This window comes from Myodes glareolus, chromosome 7 (genome assembly GCF_982192425.1).
Source record: "Myodes glareolus chromosome 7, mMyoGla1.1, whole genome shotgun sequence".
NCBI lineage: Eukaryota > Metazoa > Chordata > Mammalia > Rodentia > Cricetidae > Myodes > Myodes glareolus.
The window spans coordinates 78,698,461-78,723,366 of NC_142032.1; the positions used below are offsets into that span (position 1 = coordinate 78,698,461).

At 48.4% G+C, this 24,906-nt stretch overlaps 1 protein-coding gene across 4 annotated transcripts in view; it reads right to left on the reverse strand.

The window, feature by feature from the left end:
* The window catches only part of Il21r (interleukin 21 receptor), a 39,411-nt gene extending 15,426 nt beyond the window's left edge, over nt 1-23,985 (reverse strand). Inside the window, exons 1-2 of one of the 4 annotated variants that reach the window (XM_087908463.1) lie at nt 23,862-23,985; nt 23,100-23,278 (exon numbers count right to left, since the gene is read on the reverse strand). In XM_087908463.1, coding sequence (XP_087764589.1) covers nt 23,100-23,278; nt 23,862-23,914 — 232 coding nt within the window. In that variant the 5' untranslated portion in view covers nt 23,915-23,985. Of the gene's footprint in view, nt 1-17,675; nt 17,822-19,240; nt 19,775-23,099; nt 23,475-23,861 lie in introns of those variants that run through there. The other 3 variants (XM_087908466.1, XM_087908465.1, XM_087908464.1) reach the window with 3 other exon arrangements.
* Between the last annotated feature and the right edge of the window lie 921 nt (nt 23,986-24,906).

A 24,906-nucleotide genomic window follows, 5' to 3' on the forward strand; every position in this document is an offset into this window, starting at 1 on the left:
TTGCTTTTTTCAAAGAGGCCTGGACTAGCAGAGTGGAGGAGGGGCCCAGTACTGGCAGCCAGCTGATTTCTGACCCTCCTGGCCACTGGCCTCAGCTGCCATCTCTGAAGTGGGCACATTCTCTATCCCCGAACCTCACAGTTGAGAGCGGCCAGCTGGGAGGTGGGTGTCAGGTGTGAACGCCAACTCCTGCTGCACCCCGGCAGCTGTCTGAATGGCCCACTGTTCTCATCTGCCTTCTGTTGCTGTGATAAACACCGTGACCAAGGGCAACCAGGGAATCAAGGCTTGGGGCTGGAGAGATGGCTCAGCGGTTAAGAGCATTGCCTGCTCTTCCAAAGGTCCTGAGTTCAATTCCCAGCAACCACAAGGTGGCTCACAACCATCTGTAATGAGGTCTGTAGACCTCATGTAGACAGACTATATACAGAATATTGTATACATAATAAATAAATAAATATTTTTAAGAAAAGGTTTTGTTTCATGTTACAGCTCTCGGGTCACACTCCGTCTGAGGGAAGTCAGGGCAGGAACCTGGAGGCAGGAGCCAATACAGAGGCCATGTAGGGATTATGCTTGCTGGCTTCCTCTCCTGGGACTTGTTCAGCCTGCTTTCTTATAGAGCCCAGGACCTGCCCAGAGATAGCACTACTCATGGGTTGAGCCCTCCCACGTCAACCATCAATCAATAAAATGCCCCACAGGCTGCCTACAGGCCAGTCTGATGGAGACACTCTCCAAACTGAGTTACCCTCTTCCTAAATGACCCTAGCTTGTGGAAAGTTGACAAAAACCAGTCAGCACAGACACCCTCTCCCAAGTACCCCCACTGCGGTACTTTGCCACCTCTGTGCAAGCTGAACCCTCTTCCTGAGCCGCAGTCCTTCCAATCCTTAGCATGCTACCTTTGTGGAATGTTCTAGAACCCCTGTCGTTCACTCCTCCGCACATTTCCACGATGCTGTCTCTACTTACTGTCTTTCCCTTGCCGACCATTGCTTTACTTCAATAAACTTGTGTCAAAAGAAAATAGCACATTGTTACCACTGACAGATACCAGGATGAAGCCAAGAGGCTGTGGGCAGCAAGCATGCTGGGTAAGCACCCCGTGAAGCCGGTAGGGCCTCAGTTCAAACCCAGGCTGTGTCATCTCAGGCCGGTGGTTTAACTATTCCAAACCCAGGCCCTCATCTGTAAGTGCAGATGGGAAGGGTTCCAGGCTCTCAGACCCTTGGGATAACTTGGTGCTTAGGAAACAGTTGCAACAGCCAGTTGCAGGCTCACGGTAGATGTTACATGTTTTAATTGCATAGTGTGTGTGTGTGTGTGTGTGTGTGTGTGTGTGTGTAGACGCCAAAGCACACATGTGGATGTCAGAGGGCAACCTGAAAGAGGTGGGTCTCAGGTATTGAATTCGGGTCATCCAGTTGAGCACTTTCCCCGCTGTGCCATCTCATGGCTTACACCCAATTTTCTTAAACAAACCACAGCCAGCTTGCTGGGAAGCTAGCCCACCACTGTGCGATCTAACAGCTGACAGAAAGAAGGTGCAACCCAGTCCTGCCACCTCCCGAATACTCCAGGAATTGGTGATTCCCTTCTGTTTTTCTTTAAAAGTGGGGGGAGGAGTGTCAGAAATATTGAAGAAGGGCTAGCACGAAATGGAGATGCTGGCTCTCGACTTTGAGGTTTCTTTGACACTCCTGCTCTGTGACCTGAGGCCATGTCAACGGCTATTGCACTGAGGGAACAGTGACCTCCGGGCTGAAGGTATCCCTGTGACTCCTTCCTCACACTCTCAGCACCAAACGGGACTTCTCATCCCTCTGGCCTCTTGGCCTTGACTCCTCTCCTGGAATGCACATGAGGCTCACAAGAGAGGCGGTAGGTGTTCCAGGAGCTTCTGCAGACCCTCACAGTGGGAAGCAGACCACCTGAAACCTGTTGCACCCCAGTTACGTGTCCTTGGGCAGGTTACCTCGCCTCTCGAAATCTGTATTCTCCGTTACCAGCGGAGGTCAAGGGCCTTTGCTGAAGCTGATGGTGAGAGCTGACTGCATTGTTGCATGGAGGACCTATCAGCCTGCTCATCTGCCAAGGCCCCAGCGCTGGGGTTGGGATGATGCAGACTAATAGCTGACCACATTTCAGGAACTCAGAGGGAAGTGGGGAAGGTTTGGGGTAGCAAATGAGACTGATGCAAGGGCCACAGAGAACACAAGAGCTTAACCTCTCACCACGCAGAGAAATGCAAATAAAACCACAACGGCTTACCACGGACACTATCAGATCGACCAGGAGCTGAGACTCATATGGCATCACTCAGAATCTGATACAAGGACTGCTAATCATGGCCAGGGAGAGATGAAGATACCATTGATCCGGAAATTAGTTTGATTTTTTGGACCTAATTAATGCAGACAATGGCTTCCCTAGGAACCAGTCACACCATGCCTATGCTCACCAGCGTACAGGTAGCTATCAGAAGCCTCACCAGCCTTAATAGCGAGAAACTAGAAACAACCCGAGTCCTCATCAGCGGAGGGATGGAGGAAAACAAGTGGGGCTTTGCAGGCCAAACATGGGGATGAATCACTTCCCGTGGCCCACACCCACAGCAAAGCAGGGGATTCACAGGATGGAATGTGTACCGAAAAGATGGCAAGAAAGAATGTGAAGGATGACGTCAGCCCTGTCATTCTTGGAGGCCCATGGGAACAATTCTACAAGCTGTGTGGCTAGATGTCTGTTGTATGACATAAAGTAACCTGGAGAGAAGACAAGCATCACCTTCCCTTCCCTCCCCTCCCCTCCCCTCCCCTCCCCTCCCCTCCCCTCCCCTCCCCTCCCTTCCCTTTCCTTGAGACAGGATCTCACTACATAGCCTTGGTAAGACTATAACTATGTAGATCAGGCTGGCCGCAGACATGCAGAGTTGGGCCTGTGTCAGTCTCCTGGGTGCTGGGAATAAATGTGCATGCCACTGTGCCCAGCCCGAAACACTGCATTTTGATTGATGTACAGAAGGAAGAGGCTGGGAAGGTGTTTCTGGGATCAGCATGATTTGGGAAAGCCCAGCGAGACTGGGTGACCCTTTCCCAGTCTAAACCATCTCACAGCAATTTAAGGGTAAGCAATTTTAGCCCAAGCAAATCTTAGTTGTGTAAAATACCAGTAGACTTCCACTGTGGGGTGATGGAGGGGCTGGTATTGGCTGATGACCCAACTGAGAGCCACTGACACGCTGGAGGAGAAGCTGGGCAGCCAGGTGAGATGGGAAAAGACAGAAGGAACAAGCCCTCTGGTCCTGTACTTCCCTCATCAACGATTTCCCAAGTCACTGGAGATAAACAGCCACAAGGCACCTTGAGGTGGGCTGAGAGGCCATAGAAGTTTCTGGCAGTTTCACCAAGCCAAGGGAAGAATCGGAGCCAGGGTTGGTCAGTGCTCAGTCACCAGCCAAGGATGAGAAGCAGGAATCTGGACTAGCTCAGAATCAGCTGTCCCACAGAAACGCTGTGTGTGCTGTGTGCCCCTTAGAAGGAAATGAGAATATATCCGGAAAGCATCAGCTTCATCCACAGGCTCCACATCTTCATTCTCGCTGCCCCAAGTTCCACTAAGGGGATAAGGCGAGCTGTGCACAGAGCTCAGGACCAACAACCAGAGCTCAGGGCACCAGAAAAGCACAGCGATTCAGAGCCCAGTACTGCATTTACATCACTGCAGGCGTCCTGGTTAACAATTCCTGCGCCCTGGCTCTGTGGGGCACGCCTTTAATCTCAGCACCAAGGAGGTAGAGGCAGGCGGATCTCTGTGAGTCCTAGGCCATCCAAGGTTACGCAGTAAGACCCTTTCTCAGAAAAACAACTAAAAAAAGAGTTCTTGGTTAGAGGGTATAGCTCTGTCCTACAGCACAGGCTTGAAGTGTGACGGTCCTGATGACAGGAACAGAGGAAATGGGGGTGTTGAGAAGGAACGGGGGAGGGGGGCGGTCGGGGAGGAGAATTCTACTTGTTATATTTGGAAATCAAAATCCCGAAACTCCTGAATTCATAAGCAGTAAAGGGACGGACTTGACAAGCAATGAGAAATGTCAGAAGGGGGTTTGTGAGCTGAAGGTTGCTCAGTCAAAAACAGATGGAGGAAGAAATGTTTGGACGCACAGAAGTCAGCAACTGACACACCTGCAGCATTGTGAGGATGGCTGATCACCCACGCACACCCACTGTCCAAGAACCAGGAGCACAGGTTCTCATGCAACACTCAGACAACTTAGCCACACGCAGCGTGAATTCTTATTAACCCCCTTACGGTATTGATCCCACCTTCTTTTTTAAACAGCGCACACCTTCCATAAGTAGAATTACTATTCTATGCGTTAATTTGTCCCTTTTACTGAGGACATTTGCTTGGTTAGTTTTTGAAACAGAACTTGTTATGTAGTCAAGGATGACCTTAATGGTCAACCTGATCAGATTAATAAACACCAGAGAAGGTCGACCTTTGGGGTGCTGTGAGGCATTTCCAGAGGTGATGGGGTCTGAGATTCTGAGCTTCTGCGGAATCACCTTTCCACCATGAGTTTATGATATGAGACATTGTTGCAACATGGTGCAAAATAAGATGTGGGGTGGAGGAAGTCAGTAACTGGGCTTGTGTCTTGGGGGTCTGTCTTGTTCTGGCCCCTTGCTGTGTTCCCTGTCTGTTTTTTGTTTCTATTTCCTGGCCACCATGCCATGAACTACTCTGTTCCTTGGTGCCTTTCTCACTATGCGGGACTGATATCTTCGTGGCTGTGAGCCAAAATAAACCTTTCCCCAATAAACTGTTCTTGTTAGATGTTTCCTCACAGTAATTAGACAAGCAATGAACCCAGCAGTTAATAAAGAAAAGAAAGAGACTAAGCCAGAAGTAACAACAGAGCTACTGGCTAAAGATTTTTCTACACTTGCAAAAGACATTTAGCTACCAATTCAAAAAGTTCTACAAATCCTGAAGAAGATAAGTTCAAAGAAAACCCCATCTGGGGACACCACAGAAATACCTCCTTCCTTTCTCCTTTTCCATTTTCTCTTTTCAAACAGAGTCTCATATAACCCAGATCTCATATGGCCTCAAGATCTGTAGCTGTGTAACTGGGGATGACTCTAAACTTTTGATTTCCTATTTCCACCTCCCAAATGCTAGAATTACAGGTGTGCACCATCACATTGGTTTATACCGGACTGGGGATCAAATCCAGTGGTTCAGGTATACTAAGCAAGCATCCTACTCATTGGGCTACATCTTTAGCCCTATAAAACTGTATTTAAAATTAAAGACAAAATGGGCACTTATGATATGTATGCCTTTAATCTGGAGGCAGTGGTGGGCAGATCTCTGAGTTTAAGGCCAGTATGGTCTACATAGCAAGTTCCAGAACAGCAAGGGTTACACAGAGAAACCTTGTCTCAAAAAACAAACAATAATAATGATTATCATATAATAAAGTTAAATTCAAAATAAAGATACACTGACAGTACTACAGAGAGAAAATCATTTACCTTCAAAGAGGACATAATATGACTGACAGCTGGTTCCCTCAGAAGTAACAGAAGACAAGAAACAATAAAAAAAAACCTTAAAAGCTGAAAATTTTTAATGTAAACATACAATTATATATATTATATACATATATTTATCTAGAAAAACTTATATCTAGCAAAAATTTCCTTTAAGGGCTCTCAGATAAGCACCAAGCTCATACAAAGGAGTGTAATAACAAACAAGAGAATAGAAAACAGAGAGTGGTATTTTGAGAGATGGGAGGTCTTGGTATGTAGCCTAGGATAGTCCAGAACTCCTGGGCTCACATGATCCTTTTATATCAATTCCTGTGCAGCTGGGACCGTGGGGCACACACCACTATGCCTCTTTGAGAATAAGAAACATGTTTAAGAATAGAACATCTAACAAGAAGAAAAAAGGGAACAAAAGTAGATCGGACCCAAAAAACAAAAAGACAAAAATAACAAGACAGTTGTTTTTACTGACTTTACCCCAAAACACATCCGTACTTCTTAAGTCAACTTGACACTGGAATGTAACCCAACCATGACATCAATAAGTGAGGTTAAAAGGAAGTAAAATTTCACAAGTAAAATGCAAAAAAAAACCTAAACAAAATGCTAACATTCAGATATAGTGATACAAAAGTAGCTAATACTTTTTCATGTCATTTAGATCCATATGGAAGGTACGTTTGACCATCTATTTTATTCCATTTACGAAAGAAAGTAAAATTTCATCTGACTATTCAGTAGGTTCAGAAAACATATTTAGTGAATTGAGATATCCATTCATGGTTTTGAAAACTTGTCAAAAGTCGGGAGGTAGTGACGCATGCCTTTAATCCCAGCACTCAGGAGGCAGAGGCCAGCCTGGTCTACAGAGTGAGTTCCAGGACAGGCTCCAAAGCTACAGAGAAACTTGACTCTAATAAGGATACACACAGGGACAGTATGCACAGTATACAGTGTCCTTAATGGCCAAATTATTCAATATATATATTTGTTTTGTTAAGCGAGTCAGAATCTTTCTCTGTTCCAAAGATGGCCACAAGCTCCTCATCCTTCTTCCTCAGCCTCTTCAATGCTGAGATTACAAAACTGTACCCACATGCCCACATCAAATATTAGACATGTTCCTCCTAAGTATAGGGAAAAGACCCACAAGTATCTATTATGATAATGGTTCTATCCAACACAGCAAGGCAGCAACAACAAAAATCTCATGAAGATCAAAACACTCAGTGCCTGCCAGGCAGTGGTGGCACACACCTTTAATCCAAGCACTCAGGAGGCAGAGGCAGGTGGATCTCTATGAGTTTGAGGCCAGCCTGGAGGTCTACAGAATGAGTTCCAGGACAACCAAGATTCTGAGTACCTAGAAAAGTCTGAAACATGCCACAAACAAACAGCAGTCATTTCAACATGGTAAGGCATATATGAAAGTACACAGTAAAACAAACAAACAGAACCCAACTCACTCTGAGATCAGAAATAGGAAGGACTCACTCTTGCCCCTTCTGTTCAACTGGAAGTCTTAGCCAGAACAATTAAGAAGGAAAAAGAAATGAAGGGCACTTAAAAAGAAAGAGGAAAATCATCTCTATTTGAAGATAACGTGACCTTATATATAGAAATACTAAGAGCTCACACTGAAAAAGTTACATTGAATATAGGAATCCAGCAAGGCTGAAGAATACAAAATCAAGACATAAATATTAGTTGCATTTTTCTATACACAAACAATAATCAAAAGAGAAATTAAGGGGCTGGAGGGATGGCTCAGTGGCTAAGGGCGTTTGATGCTTCCCAGAGCACCTTACATCCCCAGCACCCACATCAGGTGGCTCACAAGGTCCTGTACCTAAAGCTCCAGGGATCCAATGCCTCTGGCCTCCTCAGGCACCTGCATGCACATGTTTATCTCCACATGCAGACACAAGCCTATAAACAATTAAAAATAATGAAAATTAAAGAAATCAATCAAACCCATTTATAATGGCATCAAAAATAATAAAACAACTTTACTTGGAGAACTGTAATACATTATTTTTTAATATTTATTATGTGTACAGTGTTCCATCTGCATTCTGCCTGCAGGCCAGAAGAGGGCACCAGATCTCATTACAGATGGTTGTGAGCCATCATGTGGCTGCTGGGAATTGAACTCAGGACATCTGGATAAACAATCAGTGCTCTTAACTGCTGAGCCATCTCTCCAGCCCAATAGCACGTTATTGAAAGAAATTAAGAAAGACACTGCAGGGGGAGATGCTCTTGTACACTGTAAAGATTTGTCACTTGTATTGGTTTAATAAAATGCTGATTGGCCAGTAGCTAAGCATGAAATATAGGCAGGGCAACCAGACTAGGAGAATTCTAGGAAGAAGAGACACAATCACCAACCAGACGCAGAGGAAGCAAGATAAGAACGCTGCACTGAGAAAAGGTACCAAGCCACATGGCTAAACATAGACAAGAGTTATGGGTTAATTTAAGTTGTAAGAGCTAGTTAGTAGTAAGCATGAGCTAATAGGCCAAACAGTTTATAATTAATATGTGCCTCTGTGTGTTTCTTTGGGACTGAATGACTGTGGAACCAGGTGGGACAGAAACCTATGTTTACAAGACCAAAATAAATAAAAAGATATCACTTTATGGGATGAAAGGCAATATTGTTAAGATGTCAATATTGCTGAGAGTAACTACAAAGTTAAATAATTTCTACCAAAACACTAATAGTGCTTTGTTTTTTTTAGAAATAGAAAAACCCATCATAGAATTCATATGGAATCGTGAAGGATCTTGAGTAGCCAAAAACAATCCAGAGATGGAAAAGCAAAGTTGGAGGCTTTCTTGGTTTAAAAACATATTTTACAATTACAGTGATCAATGGACTGAAGAGATGGCTCAGAGGTTATAAGTACTGACTGCTTTTCCACAGGACCTGGGTTAGGTTCCCAGTACCCACATGGCGTCTCACAACCATCTGTAACTCTAGTCACATGGGAGCCTATGCCCCATGGACTCCATGGACACTGTAGTCACATGCACCTACATACATGCAGGCAAAACACCCATACGCATAAAATAAAAATAAATAAATCTTTTTAAAAAATTTTAAACCACAGTTATAATTGGTACTGGGTTAAATACAGGCAGAGTGCAATGGCAAAGAATAGAGAGCCCCTAAATAAGTCTACATTCAATGATTAAACATGTTTTCTACAAGGTCACCAGAACCACAAGGGTGAAAGCACAGGGCTTCAAGAAACAGTGCTTATGCGTGTAACCCCAGCATCTGGAGGTAGAGACAGGAGCCTTGGGAGTTGCAAGTCATCCTAAGCTGCACGTAGGAAGTCTGAGGCCAGCCTGGGACAAACAGACATGAAAATAAAAGAAATGGCTGGGGAAGAGGCTCATCCAGAGGAGTCGGTGAAGTTGATCGCCTGTCTTACCACATGTAGAAATGAACACAAGATGGTCGGAAGCCTAAAACTACAAATGTCCCAGGATAGAACCCCAGCCACCAGAGCAAACACAAACTTAAAGCAGCTAGAGAGGAATTCTCCCCCAAATCAGATGTCAGGCAAGGCCTTAGGACCCAGAAGACACATAAAAGAAAGCTGCAACTCAGTAACAGCCTCATGCTAAAATGCATGAGGGCCATTTCTCCAAAGGAGTTCCCAAAGGCCAGCAAGCATACGGAGAACATCTCAATATCACTCTGGGGCTATAAACATCAAAGTCCAGCAAGGCATTGTCTGACACCAGACACAGCGACAAATCTCTCAAAATAAAATAATTAAATAAAAGTATGGGTGAAGGTGTGCAGGAATCAACTTTTCTGCATGTTTGGTAGGGCTGTACAATGATGAAAAAATTTAATTAACTAGAAGTAGCAGGTATGTATTCAAAATAATTTAAAGTGGCATTCCAGTCATGTGTTTTCACACTCCTGTTTACTGCCCCAATATTTACAATAAATGACATGTGTAAGCAATCGTAGTCCATCCACAGACAAAATATGCTCTAAGCATACAATGGACTAGACGCAGCCTCTAAAAGGGAAGGGACTGCTGCCATGTGTTGCAATGTGGGCGAAACTAAGAAGTGAAATAAACCAGTCACAGAAAGACAAATGCGGCCGGGCTCCACTCCATCTCAGAAACAGTGAGCAGACTGGAAAGGAGAGGTGGGGCACTGTTGTTTGAACGCTCTAGAATGTTCTTTCAAGCAAGAGGGAGGAGGGCTCGCACTCTGCCACTTGGCACTGTCAAGTCTAGAACAGCACTGTGCTCTCCACTCTAACATGGTGACAGTAAAGGGGCGGTAGGCAGCTCATTCCGTGAAGTGCCTGCTGTCCAAATCTGGGAACTTCATTTGCATGCCCACACCCATGCAAAAGCTGGGTGAGCACATGAGTAATACCATGCTGGGGGTGCTGAGACAGGAGGATCCCTGGAGCCCACAGACCAGCCAGTCTAGCTGATCATGACTTCCTTGTTCAGTGTCTAAAAATGGAAGGTGAGAGCCATTGAAGAAGATACCAAGGGTGACCTCTGGCCTCCACAAGTGCTCGAGTGTACATGTACACACATGCACACACACGCATGCACATACATGTGCACGTGCACACATATGCATACTGAACCCCAAGTCTAGGACACTGCTCGGCACCACACCTTGCTGTATGAGATTGTCAAATGCAGAAACCAAAAACATCATGAAAGGCAAGCTAAGCAGACTCACACCTGTAACCCAGCCTTGAGGAGTCTGAAGCAGTATTTCAGGTCAGTCTGAAGGGTTACAGAATGAGATAACATGGAGAGAGAGAGGAGAGAGAGAGAGAGAGAGAGAGAGAGAGAGAGAGAGAGAGAGAGACCCCCTCCTGGCATACATTCCCAGCTCTCAGGTCAGCCTGTAACCACAATGAGACTCCATTTACCATTTGAAGGAGAAAAAGAAAAGATAGATGGGAAGGGAGGGAGGGGGAGGAACGAAGGAGGAGGAGGGAGGATGGGAGAGGTCTGACTTGATCCAGTGGTCAGTGAAGTGGTGAGCTATGTTTACAGTCGGCTATTTCTTCCTTCAGCCTGAGAAATGCGGTAACTGGGTGATGAAATGTACACAGTCTATTTTCTTTCTTTCTTTCTTTCTTTCTTTCTTTCTTTCTTTCTTTCTTTCTTTCTTTCTTTCTTTCTTTCTTTCTTTTTGTCCTTGGTTTGTTATTTTCCTGACAGGGTTTCTCTGTGTAGCCTGGCTGTCCTGAAATTTGTTTTGTAGACCAAACAGGCTCCAAACTCACAGAGATCCGCCTGCCTCTGCCTTCTGAGTGCTGGAATTCAAGGTGTATGCCGCCACTACCACCTGGGTAAATGTCTATTTTCATATACAAAGGTCAAATGTGAAATTTTAAAATTACATCATTTCAGGCCAGTGGATGTTTGCTGCCAAGCCAGACAATTTGAATTTGATGCCCGAGATCCCGTGCTGTTTTTGTTTGGGATGTTTGGTTGTTTGCTTGTTGTCATTGTCAACTCAGCACTAATTTTATCTGACTAGAATCTCAATTACCTCAGTTAAGAAAAAGGCTCCATTCTGATCACCGGTAGGCAAGTCTGTAGGGCATTTTCTTGACAGACAGTTGCTGTGGGTAGGCCCAGGCCACAGGGAGGCCTCACTCCTGGGCAGCTGGTCCTGGGTGGTAGGAGGAAACAGACTGAACAGTCCGGGAGATCAAGCCGGTAAGCAGTAGTCTTTCACGGCTTCTGATGAGCTCCTGCTCTGGCTTCCCTCAGTTTGGGAGTGTGACCTGAGGTGCAGAAGCTGAAATAAAACCTTTCCTCCCCAAGTTGTTTTTGGCCATGATGTTTTATCCCAGTAATAGAAACCCCCATATAAGGTAGAGATTGGTACCGGGTTACAGGGTGCTGCTGTGATGGGACCTGACTGTATTTTGGGGGGAGGTTTGTAGAAAGACCTTGGAACTTTGGGCTGGAAAAGTCAATGAGTGCCCAGAACTAAGGAGTCAAAGGAACATGGAAGATCATTCTGAGAGCAGTACAGACATTGGAGGCCTGTGAAAGAGCCGGCTGAGGCCTTTTGGTAGTATGAATTAAGAATCTGTGGTTCTGGTCCACTGGGGCTGAAAAACTGGCTGTGATTAAGAAGATACCAGCATCACTGAGGGAAATCTTCTAGGAGATGTTTCCTCAGAGTCGGCACAGGAAGCTGTGCTCCAGAGGCCCCCAAGGCAGAACCTCAGGCTGGCACCGGAACTTGGTAATGTGTAAGACTTCTCCAGACGATACTGGATTTGAAGACTTGAAGGGGTCACAGAGAGAAGTTGAGGCTTGGCCCCCTGTGGCAGGATCAGAGCCCCTGAGGAGAGCTCAGAAGAGACTATCGGTGAAAGTGCAGCCCAGCTGCTGTGGAGACCCCAGCGTTTTAAGAGATGGCAGGACCAGGGGATGACTACCAAGGACAGCAGCAGCTGATAGATGGAGCAAGCCAGTAAGCAGCACCCCTCCACGGCCTCCGCTTCGGTTCCTGCTTTCAGGTTCCTGCCTTGAGTTCTTGCCCTTGACTTCCCTGGATGAGGAACTACAGGCTGTGAGATGAAGTAAACCCCTCCCCCAACAGTTACCTGTGTTTTTCACAGCTAGAACCCCTAACTAAGACAGACCCACAAGACAGAAGGGGAGAATTGACTCTCAAGTTGCCCTCTGTCCTCCGCACGCATGCCGTGCCACACCCCCTCAAGTAAATAAGTAAAACGGTGTAACTTAATGTTAACAACAAAGAGGTAGCCAGTCAAGAACAGCTCAAGCGATGTCAGAATTGCTAAGATGAATGAGAGGAGTGAGAAATAGGGGCTGGACAGACTGTGCTCATGGACAGAGACGTTTTGAGGAAGTCTCAGCATACGTACAATCTCTAGCAGGGCTCCCTGGGGAAACTGATAAGATTATTCCAACATTAGTAGAGTCATTTAAAGGAAACTGAAGTTGATGGAGAGGTGAAGATACGGAGTCACTGCCAAGAGACCAAACTGTTCAATGAGAAAGAAGGAGGACTGCAAATGAACTGGCTTGTAGCCGCTGGACTGCCGACAAAATTGCTATCGCATTTGGGTGGAGGAGGCCTGGCATTTAAAACGAATGGAAAGTTTTAGGTTAGCTTGAGCAAAATAGAGAGACTGCCATCTCAAAAGAACAGCAAAGCCAGGCTCTATGGCACATGTTTTTAATCCCAGTACCAGGGAGGCAGAGGCAGGAGAGTCTCCGTGAATTCCAGGCCAGCCTGGTCTATGTAGCAAGCTCCAGGGCAGCCAGAGTTACATAAAGAGGTTCTGTCTCAAAAAGACAAACAAATAAAAGTGATCAAAACAACAACAAAGACGGCATATTAGTTGAATAATCATGCAGATAAAAACAACCCTTGACCCCTACTTCACACAGAGCATAAAAGTCAATTCCTGGGGCTGGGGCCATAGCTCAAGAACCGAGTGCTCTCCTGGCGTGCACAAGGCCCTAGTTTCAATCACCCAGTACTGTCAGGAAATAAAAGCCAGTTCCAGACATGCTGTATGCCGAATGTGAAAGCAAAATAATAAATGACCCAGAAGAAAGTGGAATGATGTTCTGTTGTGGATTATTAGTTTAAGATTTGTTACTTTTATTTATACTGTGGAATATTTGTTTAATCATGCAAAGATGTGTTGTGTTCTTTTATGTTGCATTTGTTTAACTCTGTGAAACTGTGTTATTTTGCCTGTCTAAAACACATGATTGTCTAATAAAGAGATGAATGGCCAATAATGAGACAGGAGAGGGATAGGCGGGGCTGCCAGGCAGAGAGAATAAATAGGAGGAGAAGTCTAGGCTCAAAAGAAGAGAGAGAGGTGAGAAAAGAAGGAGAGAAAGGTGTTGGGGATCAGCCCCCAGGTTCACATCTAACCATGGAGTAAGAAGGGAAGAAAAATATATAGAATAAAGAAAAGTTAAAAACCCAGAGGCAAAATATAGTTAAAGAGAAACGGGATAATTTAAGTTAGAAAAGCTGGCTAGAAGCAAGGCAAGCTAAGGCCGGGCATTCATAAGTAAGAAGTCATCTCTGTGTATTGATTTGGGAGTTGAGTTCTAATGACCTTGGTGCCAGTCCAACTTCCTAAACACACTTCTAGCTCAGGATTAAAAGAGAAAAGAAGAGTGATAAGCTGGATTTCATGAACATTAAGAAAAGCTGTTCAGCTAGTGGGGCGATGAAGGGGCTCATTGAGCAAAGTGCCTGCTGAATGAGTACGAGGACCCAAGCTCAGATCCCCAGCACCCATTCAAGAGTCAGGGATGGGGCTGGAGAGATGGCTCAGTGGTTAAGAGCATTGCCTGCTCTTCCGAAGGTCCTGAGTTCAATTCCCAGCAACCACATGGTGGCTCACAACCATCTGAAATGAGGTCTGGTGCCCTCTTCTGGCCTGCAGGCAGACACACAGACAGAATATCGTATACATAATAAATAAATAAATAAATAAATAAATAAATAAATATTTTTTAAAAAAAGAAAGAGTCAGGGATGGCTCCATGTATCTGCGGCCACAGTGTTGAGAGGCAGAGACAGGTGGAGCCATAAAGCTGGCTGACAGCCAGCCTAGCCAAAATGGTGAGTGCAGGTTCAGTGAGAGACCCCCGTCTCAACCAACAAAATGGACAGCAATGGAGAAAGGAACTCAGCAATGACCTCTGACCTCCACACGTGTGTGCACTGCTCGGTTTACCTGATACACAAAACAGAAAAGAATTCCGAGCGCCGGGGGAAGAACCCACAGTCAGTCCTTGTCATGGTTTCTCTGCATCCTCAGAGTCTACACTGAGTGAAGGTATGAACTGATGGGACTGCCTTGGCAACCTGCCACGTGGGTCCCAGCGCCTTCACTTCAAGGTTCTGTGCCAAGAAGCAAAGTCCCCATGTGACCTAACCAGACCTGTGCATTCACGGCACACATCTCACCTCCCCTGAACTGGAAGACTCTGAGTTCTTGGTTTCCCTGCCCTGTTCCCACTAACGGTCAAGGAATGGAATCGACTGGATCCATTTCAGGCTGTGTTCAGCTCATGATAAACGAGGTGGGAGCAACAGGCTTGAAAGTGAAAGGTGAAAATATTCTGAAAGTAAAATGTCCCATCCCTACCCTGACAGAGGAGCCATGGGGCAGGCGCAGAGGGACTCCCCAGAAGAGCCATGCGCAAGAGCCAGCAGGTCACCAGAAGGAGAAGTGTGTCTGTTTAGGGACTTCCCAAGGGGGAACCAGAGGGGGGACCTCTGGCTCCTCCAGGCACGGACTGTCCCACCTGTCTGCTGCTGTCCCCAGTCTCTGGCTATGTCCTCCAACCCGTGCTCCCTCCACATCATTCCACAGTCCCACCTAGACCTGCAGAGAAAAGCCTAGCACACACACACACACACACACACACACACGCACGCACGCACGCACGCGCACGCACACACGCACTACCCCTTCATGGCTTGCTCTGGGCTCCAAGCACACCAGATTGCCAGGATCTCACTCATAAGTCGCCTTCGCCCGGCTTTCACCCTTCACACCTGGAACTTTCAGTCATTGGAACTTTCTGTGCTCCCTGACTGTCAGCCTCCTACTGGGTCTTCAAAGCTAAGTTCAAATGTCATGGCTGTCTTCTTTGATCTCTCCAAAGAGAGTGAGTCACCTCTTCCTCTGGGTTCTGTTCCCCCACCACACCGTTTCCATTCACCTTCTAAGCAACAACCCAGCAGAAACCACATGGGCTTGGTTCCTGCCGAGCCCCCTGTGGCTAAGCCCTGCCTCACACACAGCAGGTGCACACACAAGTTGCACAGAGGGCTAAATGACAGGGGTCCCTTTCTTTGGGGAAGAACCATGCAGCCTGTGCACTCCAATGTTAAATTGACTCTCTTGGGTTCTTGTTTCTTAAATTCAGTGAGCTGAGACACTGAAAGCCTCTGCATTTCTGTAGGGTAGGAACATCAGTGCTCCAATATCCCCTATCTCCGGACCTTTGCACATGTAATTGCTCTGCTAAAACTCCATCCCCCACCCCTCCCGGCTTCTTTGTAGCCTCACCCCCAGATTTCAACTTCAGGGTCGCCCTCCAAAGAGACTGCCTGCTTCCTTGGAAGTGGGTCCACTCTGGCCCTCTTCATAGCTGTCGTAATATCAGAACGGTGACTGCCTCCATCTTGTCTTTAAGACCCATCATTGTCTGGACACATCAGGTCCCAGAGGTTGGCAAATCACCAGCTTTCTTCACCACAACATCCCCCGTGGGCAGAATAGGGTGCAGAACGCATCGATAATGAGTGAACGGATGAATGGGGGCCACGCGATGGAACAGCCACTGAGCAGTCCCGGGAGACCCAGTTTTCCCATCAGCTTTGTCATTATCCCCAGGAAGTACCCTCCCCCCGCCCGTCACACGCACACGCCCTGGGCAGCAATCCTGGCTCCTAAAGTCGGATAGAGAAGATTGTCCTCAGATTAGACACGACCGAGGATATTCAGAGATGGCACACCACAGGCTCCGTTCAACAGAGTTTCCAGGTGGATGAATGAGACTAGCAGGCCTGGACCAGAAGAGAACTCTGACCCCCTTGCTTGGGTCTTCAGCCACCTTCTTTTGCTTTGTCTGATCTCAGCTCTGTACATCTGTAGACCAGGCTCAGCAGTTGTGCTTCAAGCAAGAAGCAAGGAAGTAGGCACGCTGCAGCTGTGTTTACCCGTGCCTGTCTTTCCCAGCATGGTGGGTTGTGTTACAGCTGAGGCCATCAGGCTTGGTGGGTGGCAGCTGGCCATGAGGAAGGACCTGCCCCTACCCACCCCAGTGGCTGTGTGGCTCCATGCGCCAGAACCTCCTCCAGCCTGGACAACCTGAGCAAAATCGAGTATTCTTGCAGCCTTGCTCCGGGGTCCCTCCTCTCTCTGCGGCTCACAGACAGGGGCTGGTCTGAAGCATGACTGCTTGAAGCTCCAGCAGAGAACTGGGCCGAGACAGCATCAGCCCCGCCGTTCTCCACAGGCCACCCTGGCTTGATGGAGGCCTGAGCCTTTAATCCGCACAGGACAGAATTGGGAGGCTTCAGTCTTGGTCCTCACACCAAACTTACTTAGCGGATCAAGGAGCGAAGGCCCAGAGAGGCTCAGAGCTCTATCTGCGGCCACACAGTGAAGAAGGTTGAGGCATGAGGGGGAGCCAGGACGTGCATTTGCCCCTCCTCCCGGGACAGTTCTATGTTTTGACCCTCCCTGGGGACCGCAGGGACAGCAGCAGGCTGAGGCCCTGGTACAGATGTCCTTCAGGGGCCCCGGCCAGGGAATATTCTCAGGTTGTTTCAGAAGTTCCAAGTTTACTCAGCGCTTCTGTTTGAGTCGCCACGAAAAGTCCCTTCGTCCTGGGCCAGAGTGGTGGGGGAGGGGGTGACACCTGCAAGCTGTGGGCTGTGGGTGGGGCCTCTCCCAGCTCCCCCCACTTCATGTTTCTGGGGCCCTGGACCAGCATTTGAAGGAAAGGCGGCCAGGGTGAGAACACCTTCCTTGGGGGAGCCTTTGTCCCACCTCCATGGGACAAAGCCCCTCTAGGGGCTCCCTGGGTGGTCCTTGAAAACCACCTTAACTTTCCCAGTCTCAGTTTTCTCTTTAGCAGGTGCTGAAGCACCACAGAGCCCTGTGGTACAGTGGGTGGCACACACCTGTAATGCCAGCCCTCAGGAGGCTGAGACGGGAGAATCACAAATTTGAACCAGACTGGGTGGCACAGAGAAAGAACCTTCCCTTGTTGTTAGCGGCAACAAGGAGGACACCTAGTAATTAAAGAAAACCAGATGCTATCTCCAGCTGGCCGGCTGTGAGTCCCTTCAGGCCTTCCCCTGTCGAGGGCACTGACTGGCTATGGCTGCCCTCCTCCCTGCCATGCACAGAGCCTGGCTTTGGGAGAAAGCACGCCCCTCCTTCTCATGGCTGTGTGGTGCTGCTTGGTCCTGGGACAGTAAGGAAAGCCCTCCTCCGAGCACACAGCCTGCCTGCCTCTCATCCATTTTTCCACGCTGTTCTCCTTACCAGCAGCCACCTACCTTCCAGTGCCAGACGCCCCTTATGGTGCCAACTCTCATCTCCCTCTCTCAGGCCAAAGAAGCCTGAAGTGGCCTCTAGAGATGGGCACGTTGGAAGCCTTGGACGAGGGACCAATCTCCCCTGCCCGGCAGGCAGGGGTTCTATCATTCTCTCTGTGAGGCCCAGTGAGGACCAGACCACAGCTCTAGGGCAGGGCTATTGCAGAGAGCACCCCACTGTGGTGATCACATGGCCATGTGCCCTCTGAGGAAGGACCTGAGGAGGTGTTCCAGGCTGTGAGTCTTCCCAAGGGGTGTCATCCACCATATAGGCCGGGTTCCAATTTCTGTTCTGACTCTCCCCAACACTCTTAACCCAAGGACAGGTATGTCCCCAAGGAGCCCAGCATTACCATCTACACACTGGACTTTGTGGGACCACTGGCCTCACTTGGGCTCTGAGGATTCTGGGAGGTCCCTAAGTGCCTACAACTCTGTAGATAAGGCTGTTCTAGCCTTTCCTGCACTCTCTGTAGCTCCCAGCATCTAGTCCTCCTCCTCCATAGGTCAAGGTGCCTGGGAGTGGGAACGCCTGAAGGCATAGTCTTGACACTGACGTCCTGGAGTCTTAAACAGCCTCACAGAGATAGAGGCACTTGCTCCCCATTTCACAGATGCATCAAACAAGGACCCAGAAGGCTGGAAGAAGCAGCGAGACTTGCCCAGGTTCTCCAGTGAGACTTAGAAAGCCTAACATGTGCTCTCACACCCAGGCTGCCTCGGAGAGCATAGGTATTCTCTGAGGAGCTGCCTGTGACACTCCCATGCCTCTGTGACCTGCTGTGGTCCCTTTGGCAAGTCCTAAGTACAGACATTATCTCCTATGGCTTCTCCACTCAACCCTTCTGCCTTCTCCTTCTCCATCCTTCCAGGCTAGGCCTCCAACAACCTCCAGACTCCTCTCTCCTCCCCATGTAAGAAGTGTTGTCTGTTACCATGTGACCCATGCCCTGGATTTGGAAGGCAGCACCTGGTTGGACTGCCCACCTTGCCATATCCTGGCGAGTCCCATAAGGAAAGTCATACTTCCCCTGTGGAGCCAGGTCTCCGTATCTGTGAAGTAGGCAGCCCACCCACCTGGAAAGGGTTAAATGGAGTTTAAGTAATAAACCACAGTGGCTGGTCATCTCTGATGCCCTCCCAACAAAACAGCCCCCATGGAAGCTTCCCAATGCTCCTTCCTACGACCCACTTTCGGCAGACTAGCTACCATCCAGACCTCACTTTCTTCTCCCCACCACTTCTTGCAGGCAGTTTGCTCAGGCAAGAGATCATGTTAGCCATGCCCCTGCTTCCACAACCCTCCAACATCCTGCAAGCACACACACTAAAGCCCGCAGACATTCTAAGCCAGCTGAACAAGGGACCCCATCTTTGACTCTGCCAAGTTTAATTGCATATAATCTTCTCTGCCTCTGTGCCCCAGCTGTGACACAGGCACAGGACAGCTCAGAGTCCCACCACGGTGCGACGCAAAAGCCTGAGAACCGTCGGCTCAGGGAGAAACAGGGCTACAGTCTACTTACCTGCTTCTTCAAGGTCCTCCTCAGAAAGCCATTCCTCAGGCTGGGGCAACCAGGTGGCCTCCTGGGGATGGGAGTCACAGAGGGACTCAGAGTGATGGTGGTTGGTGTGGGTTTAAGAAGGTGGGCAGGGGTCCAGTCCGGTGCAAGTCCAGAATCTAAAGGAGTCACCACTGAGACAGTCCTGGGGCTGAGGGCTAGCTGGGCATTTAGACAGGGCTTACAAAGAGGGCGTCAGCAGAGCTGGGGCAGCCAGCCAAAGACAGGGCACAGCCGGGGCTGGGGCCAGTTGGCCGCCCCAGGGATGGACAGACCTGCAGTCAGACAGGCAAGCAGCTGTCAGGCACACACAGGAGAAGTGGGCAGACAGCTGTGCTCGCCTGATGCACAGAGTCACCAGCAGAGGCTGTGGTGTCTGTCTGAGGCTAGGCAAGGGGTGGGGATCAGGAGGATGTGGTAAGCAGTGCCCGCCCAGCCCAGCCAGGTCCTCCAGAAGGGGCGAGAAAACTAAGACGCCTGTAAGCAGGCGCCCACGGCTTCCCAAAGGTTACCCTTCAGCAAGACATTTGGGGCCTACGGGGTGACATCTCGCAGGCAGATGACGTCATCCCACAGACCTCACAGTCTTGTCCCATGAGACAGGCAGTGAAGTGGGACTCCCCACTTCTCACGGATGTAGAAACTGACCGCAGGTGTGAGAAGGTCCTCGGTATCCACGTTGAGCCCTTCAGCTCAGACAGGAGAGACAGAAGGTGGACACCCACTCATGACCTTTCTCCTGCAGGTGGATAAATGGTCCATTTTTTCGGTTCCTTGCTGCCCCCTCAGCACGACCCAGACTTTCTACATTAAGCACTACTCCCCTGCCTCAGCACTGTAGGAAGGAGGACTCTCCCTGCTGCTCTGAAGGAGAGAGACCTGAGAGTCTTGTTGTGCCCAGTTGTCAAGTGTGGATACCCAGCCAGGAGGACAGGGCAGCCACACAGAGCTGAGAATTCAAGAAAGAAATAGAAAAAAAATCTTTTTAATTTTCTTTCTTTTTCTTTTTCTTTTTTTTTTTTTGATTTTTTTGATACAGGGTTTCTCTGTAACTTTGGAGCCTGTCCTGGAACTAGCTCTTGTAGACCAGGTTGGCCTCGAACTCACAGAGATCCACCTGCCTCTGCCTCCCGAGTGCTGGGATTAAAGGCGTGCGCCACCACTGCCCGGCTTTAATTTTCTTTTCTTTTTCAGGAAAAAGGACTTTATTATTGAAAGTTCAAGTCAATTCAAGGTAGTGGGATTTCCATACATTTTTCTGGTCCTGCCCTGCTGAGGTACCATTCCTGTGAAACCCTAGACAACCTCCTGCCTCAGCCTCTTCCCTTTCCAGTTCAGGGTGTCTCCCCTAACTTAACAGCGGCTCTTAGCATCCCCTGAGACTTGCCTCCAAATCCTCTCATCTCTTCAGAACTTACAAGCTGGTTTATAAGATATCTGTCCTGGGCAGACTGACACGCTGGTCCTCACTCAGTGCCCACACTTGTACCCAGCAGGCCAGTGCTTAGTCGGCCTTTGTAGGGAAATGACTTGTCCAACACTCCACCAATGAAAGGGATGCTGACCTGAACCCAGTGCCCTGCCTACGGTCACTCTCGAGGCAGCTCCTAAGTTCTCACCCACCGGCAGCATCGATCCCCTCAAGATATTCACATACACATGAGAAACAAGATTTGTCTGTGTTTCAAAACAGTTTAAGCATTACATGCATGATAAGCGCTCCTCCATGACCAGCAAGGAGAGAGAGGGCCAGGCCCAGGAGTTGCGTCAATGATCAGATCTCTCACTTTGTGCGTCTAGAGATGGCATGTCTTCAGTGCCTTTCCCCTCCTGAGCCCCCCAGTCTCCAGCAGGGGCTATGCATCTCCCAGCTGGGGACCCACAGGAGAGACCTTCCCTCTCTGAGCCCCAGGGTCCTCTCCCCTGAGAGAAAGCACAGGTGAGCTCCTGGCAACCGGTAAAGCGTGGGGACTCTGATCTCACCATTTCTTGAGGTACAATGAAGCTGGTATGTGGCTAGCAGCCTTCTCTGACTGGTGGAATAGAAAAATTCCTCAGACTGTTTTCTTGTCTCCAAGCAAACGGGAAGTTCAGGAGAAGAGGGGCAATGAGTAAACATTTGGGAATTCAGAAGACAGAAGTCAGGCAGCTCCGACCCAGCAGCCCCACAGAGGGAGAGCCAAACGGAGCCACCAGTTCCTCCCAGACCTTGGTCAACAGGCCTGCTCCCATTTCACAGATGAAGAGATGGTGGCTCAGAAGTGCTTTTTGTTGTTGTTGTTGTTGTTGTTTTTTACTTTTTGGGGAACCTGCTCCCAAGTAACCATATGGAGACTTATTCTTACTTATGAATACCCAGCCCTAGCTTGGTATATTTCTTGTCAGCTTTTCTTAACTTAAATTATCCTGTCTATGTTTTGCCTCTGGGCTTTTACCATTCTCTATTCTATATACCTTTCTTTATTTCTTATGCTCTGGCTGGCCGTGTTGCTGGGTGGCTGACCCCTGCCTCTTTCCTCCTTCTCTCGCCTTCTTCTTTTTATTCTCTCTGCATGCCAGCCCCTCCTATCCTTTCTTCTGCCTAGCTATTGGTCGTTCAGCTCTTTATTAAATCAATCAGGTGTTTTAGACAGACAAAGTAACACAGCTTCACAGAGTTAAACAAATGCAACATAAAAGAATGCAACACATCTTTGCATCATTAAACAAATGATCCACAGCATAAAGGAATGTATCACACCTTTAACTAATATTCCACAACACAGGAGAGGAAACCAGTCCCCCCCCCCCCGCCCCACCAGCCTATGAGGCATGGGAACCAGTATTTGAACCTAGTTTATTGGAACCTAAAAGGAGTGCATCCAGATAGCCATTTGCAAGGAGGGGTGGGGACTACTTTGAGCTGCCTCCATGGCCCTGATTGGCTCAGACACACCACCACTTTCACACTGACCAGTGTCTGTGAAGGGACCGACAGTAGACCACATGACTGAGAGGTTAAGAAAGAGCATTCCACTTTTTGTGTCTGTCTAGAGTTTTCCTTTCCACAGCTGTGTTTGAGGACTTTCCTACAGGGTCCCCCATGGTTGGTGTCAGCTCTAGGCTTCCCTGAGCCCAGGACCTCATGTCTGGAGAGAGAGTTTCTGGGGGAAGCTAGCCTTTCTTTTTCCTTTCTCTGATTTTCTTTTTCTCCTTTCTTGATCTTCACAGTGACTCTTCCGAGGTCTTAGCCCGGAGTTTGAACGAACTCACAGGCAGGATAGCAGAGGAGTTACTATCTGTAGGACCCTGCTGTCAGTGAGCTGAACTGTGCAGCTGTGCACTGTCAGGGACGCGCTCCCTACCCCCCATGTGGAGGGCTGAACCCTGAAAGTGGCCTTGCCTTCCGAATTTTCACTTTCCTTGTGTCAAGGAAGTCAAGGAACTTGCCCAAGGTCACAACCCAGGGAGTGGAGAGCTAAGGTTTGAACTCTACAGCCACCTCCGTCCAACTCACTGAACTACTTCTGAGCGTGGGTGGGCAGGAGGCAGTCAGAGCTCCACCCTCTCTCCACCACCCGCCCACTCATTCACTCCTCTGTCAACTCAGCCAGCCCACACCTTCCCTCCCTTCTTCCTTATCAACTGGGCCCTTGGGTATGTCCTGAGGAAATTCCACGGAAAGATGTACCAATAACAGCCTTTGTGGAGCCCGTTTCTAGTAGAGCAGACAGACAGACCGACATCCTGAGGGCATCATATAAGGCAGGATGTACAAGTACAGAGGCGGTAGGATGGGAAAGAATACAGAGAGTGGAGGGTCAGAGCCACAGGGGACACTCACCTCTGGGTTCCTTGCCAGTGCAGCTGGGGAGAAGGCAGATTTGGTGAGGATGGAAATGAGAATTCCTGTCAAGCTTGCAGAGAAGCAGCTCGATTTGGTTTACAACTGTGAAGGAGTGGTCCAGGGTAGCGATCTCAGTGCTCAGGATGCTGACGCAGGACAGCAGGTTCAAGGCCAGCCTAGCAATACATTACGATACTGACTCAAGGCAGGGGAGCAGAGCTCCAGACGTGACATGGGTGGGTGGGAGATACAGCCAGGGCTTTTTAGTCTGCTGGTACTTAAGTGGATGGTCGCGAGCTGGTTGTGTCCAGCTGAGTGAATGAGCAGTGGCCTCTGAAGTAGAATTGTGTTCAGGGGAGGATCCCTCCTGCTCTGTTAAAAGTCATCAAAGTGTAGCTGTTAGCCCTGGAGAGATCTCTGAGGCTCTCACACACCTTCCCAGCACTCCAAATAGCAGAGCTGGCCAAGGAGAGAAAGTGGTCACTCTGCTCTTCTGCCCAGGGGTCTTCTGAGAAGAAATAACAGGATAAGCCTTCTCTAACCCACTTCCTCTTTTTAATTTTTTTTTTAAAATCACTTCTTGGAGGAGCGATTTGCTTAACATATATTTTCGGCACTGTAGGTGTACAATTCAATGATTTTTTTAAGTCAACTTGGTGATTTGGACACCCATGACTGCAGCTAAGTTGGTGGAACATTCTGTCCCCTAAACAGAGCCCTCCTGTGAGATGCCAGCCCCATCTGCACTCCCAGGTGTACCTGGTATGTTTGCGGGTGTCTCCGGCTTCACATCTTTTCTGGGAAGGTCTCATAAGTTGGTAATAATGTATCTTTTGTAAATAGCCTCTTTCACTCAGAGTAGACTTTGACTCGGCCTTGTGGCGCCATAAATGGTAGTCCTCTTCCTTGTTGAGTAACATCCGGTGGCATGGAAGGACAGTCCCAGCTGTGCTTCCGTGCACTGATGAGCATTTGTGTGGATAGTGGCCTTTTTCTTTCTTTCTTGATTTTGGGTGATACCAGCCTTTGAGTAAACAAGAATCCTCAGGCCTCCTGTGGATATACCTGGGGTTAAACTGCTAACTATAGAACAATTCTGTTTACTTTAAAGAGCTGGCTAGCTTTTGGTCTACAGCGGCTGCATTATACCACTTACCCGTCAACAAGCTGGGAAGGCCCACTCTCTCTATACTTGCTGGTCCTGATTTTTTTCTCTCTTTCCATCTTTTCCTGTGTATGGATTGTGTGTGTATGGATATATGAAGGCCTGAAGTGTCTCAACCCTTCTTCAATCACTCCACCTTATTCACCAAGGCAGGGTCTCAGTCAAGCCCCTGGCTTGCCTCTGTGGCTAGTCGGACATGCCAGCTTGCTCTGGGACATTCTGTCTCCTACGTCTAAGGCTGGAATTACAGATGGGCCCCCATGCCCACCAGGCATTTACGTAAGTTCTAGGCAGCTGAACCCCAGGCCTCTTGCTTGCATGGCAGCTATTTTAATGGCTGAGCCATCTCCCCAGACCCTGGTCCCGAGGTTTTGAATGACAGCATTCCTAGTGAAGTGAGGCAATCTCTCACCCTGGGCTTGCTTTGCATCAGCTTTTGAGCGTTTCCAGGGTCAAGGCCAAATATCCCACAGCCTGCTCCCTCACCCTTCTTTCCCCGGTGACCTGTCTTGGTGTTTGAAAATCAACGGTCTACAGGCATGAGGTTCCCTTCTAGACTACCAACTGTCCCCAGATCTCTGCTGGTTTTTCCTGTCCTGGCAGCACCCAGTTAACACTGAAGACCTGTGGTAAGTTCTG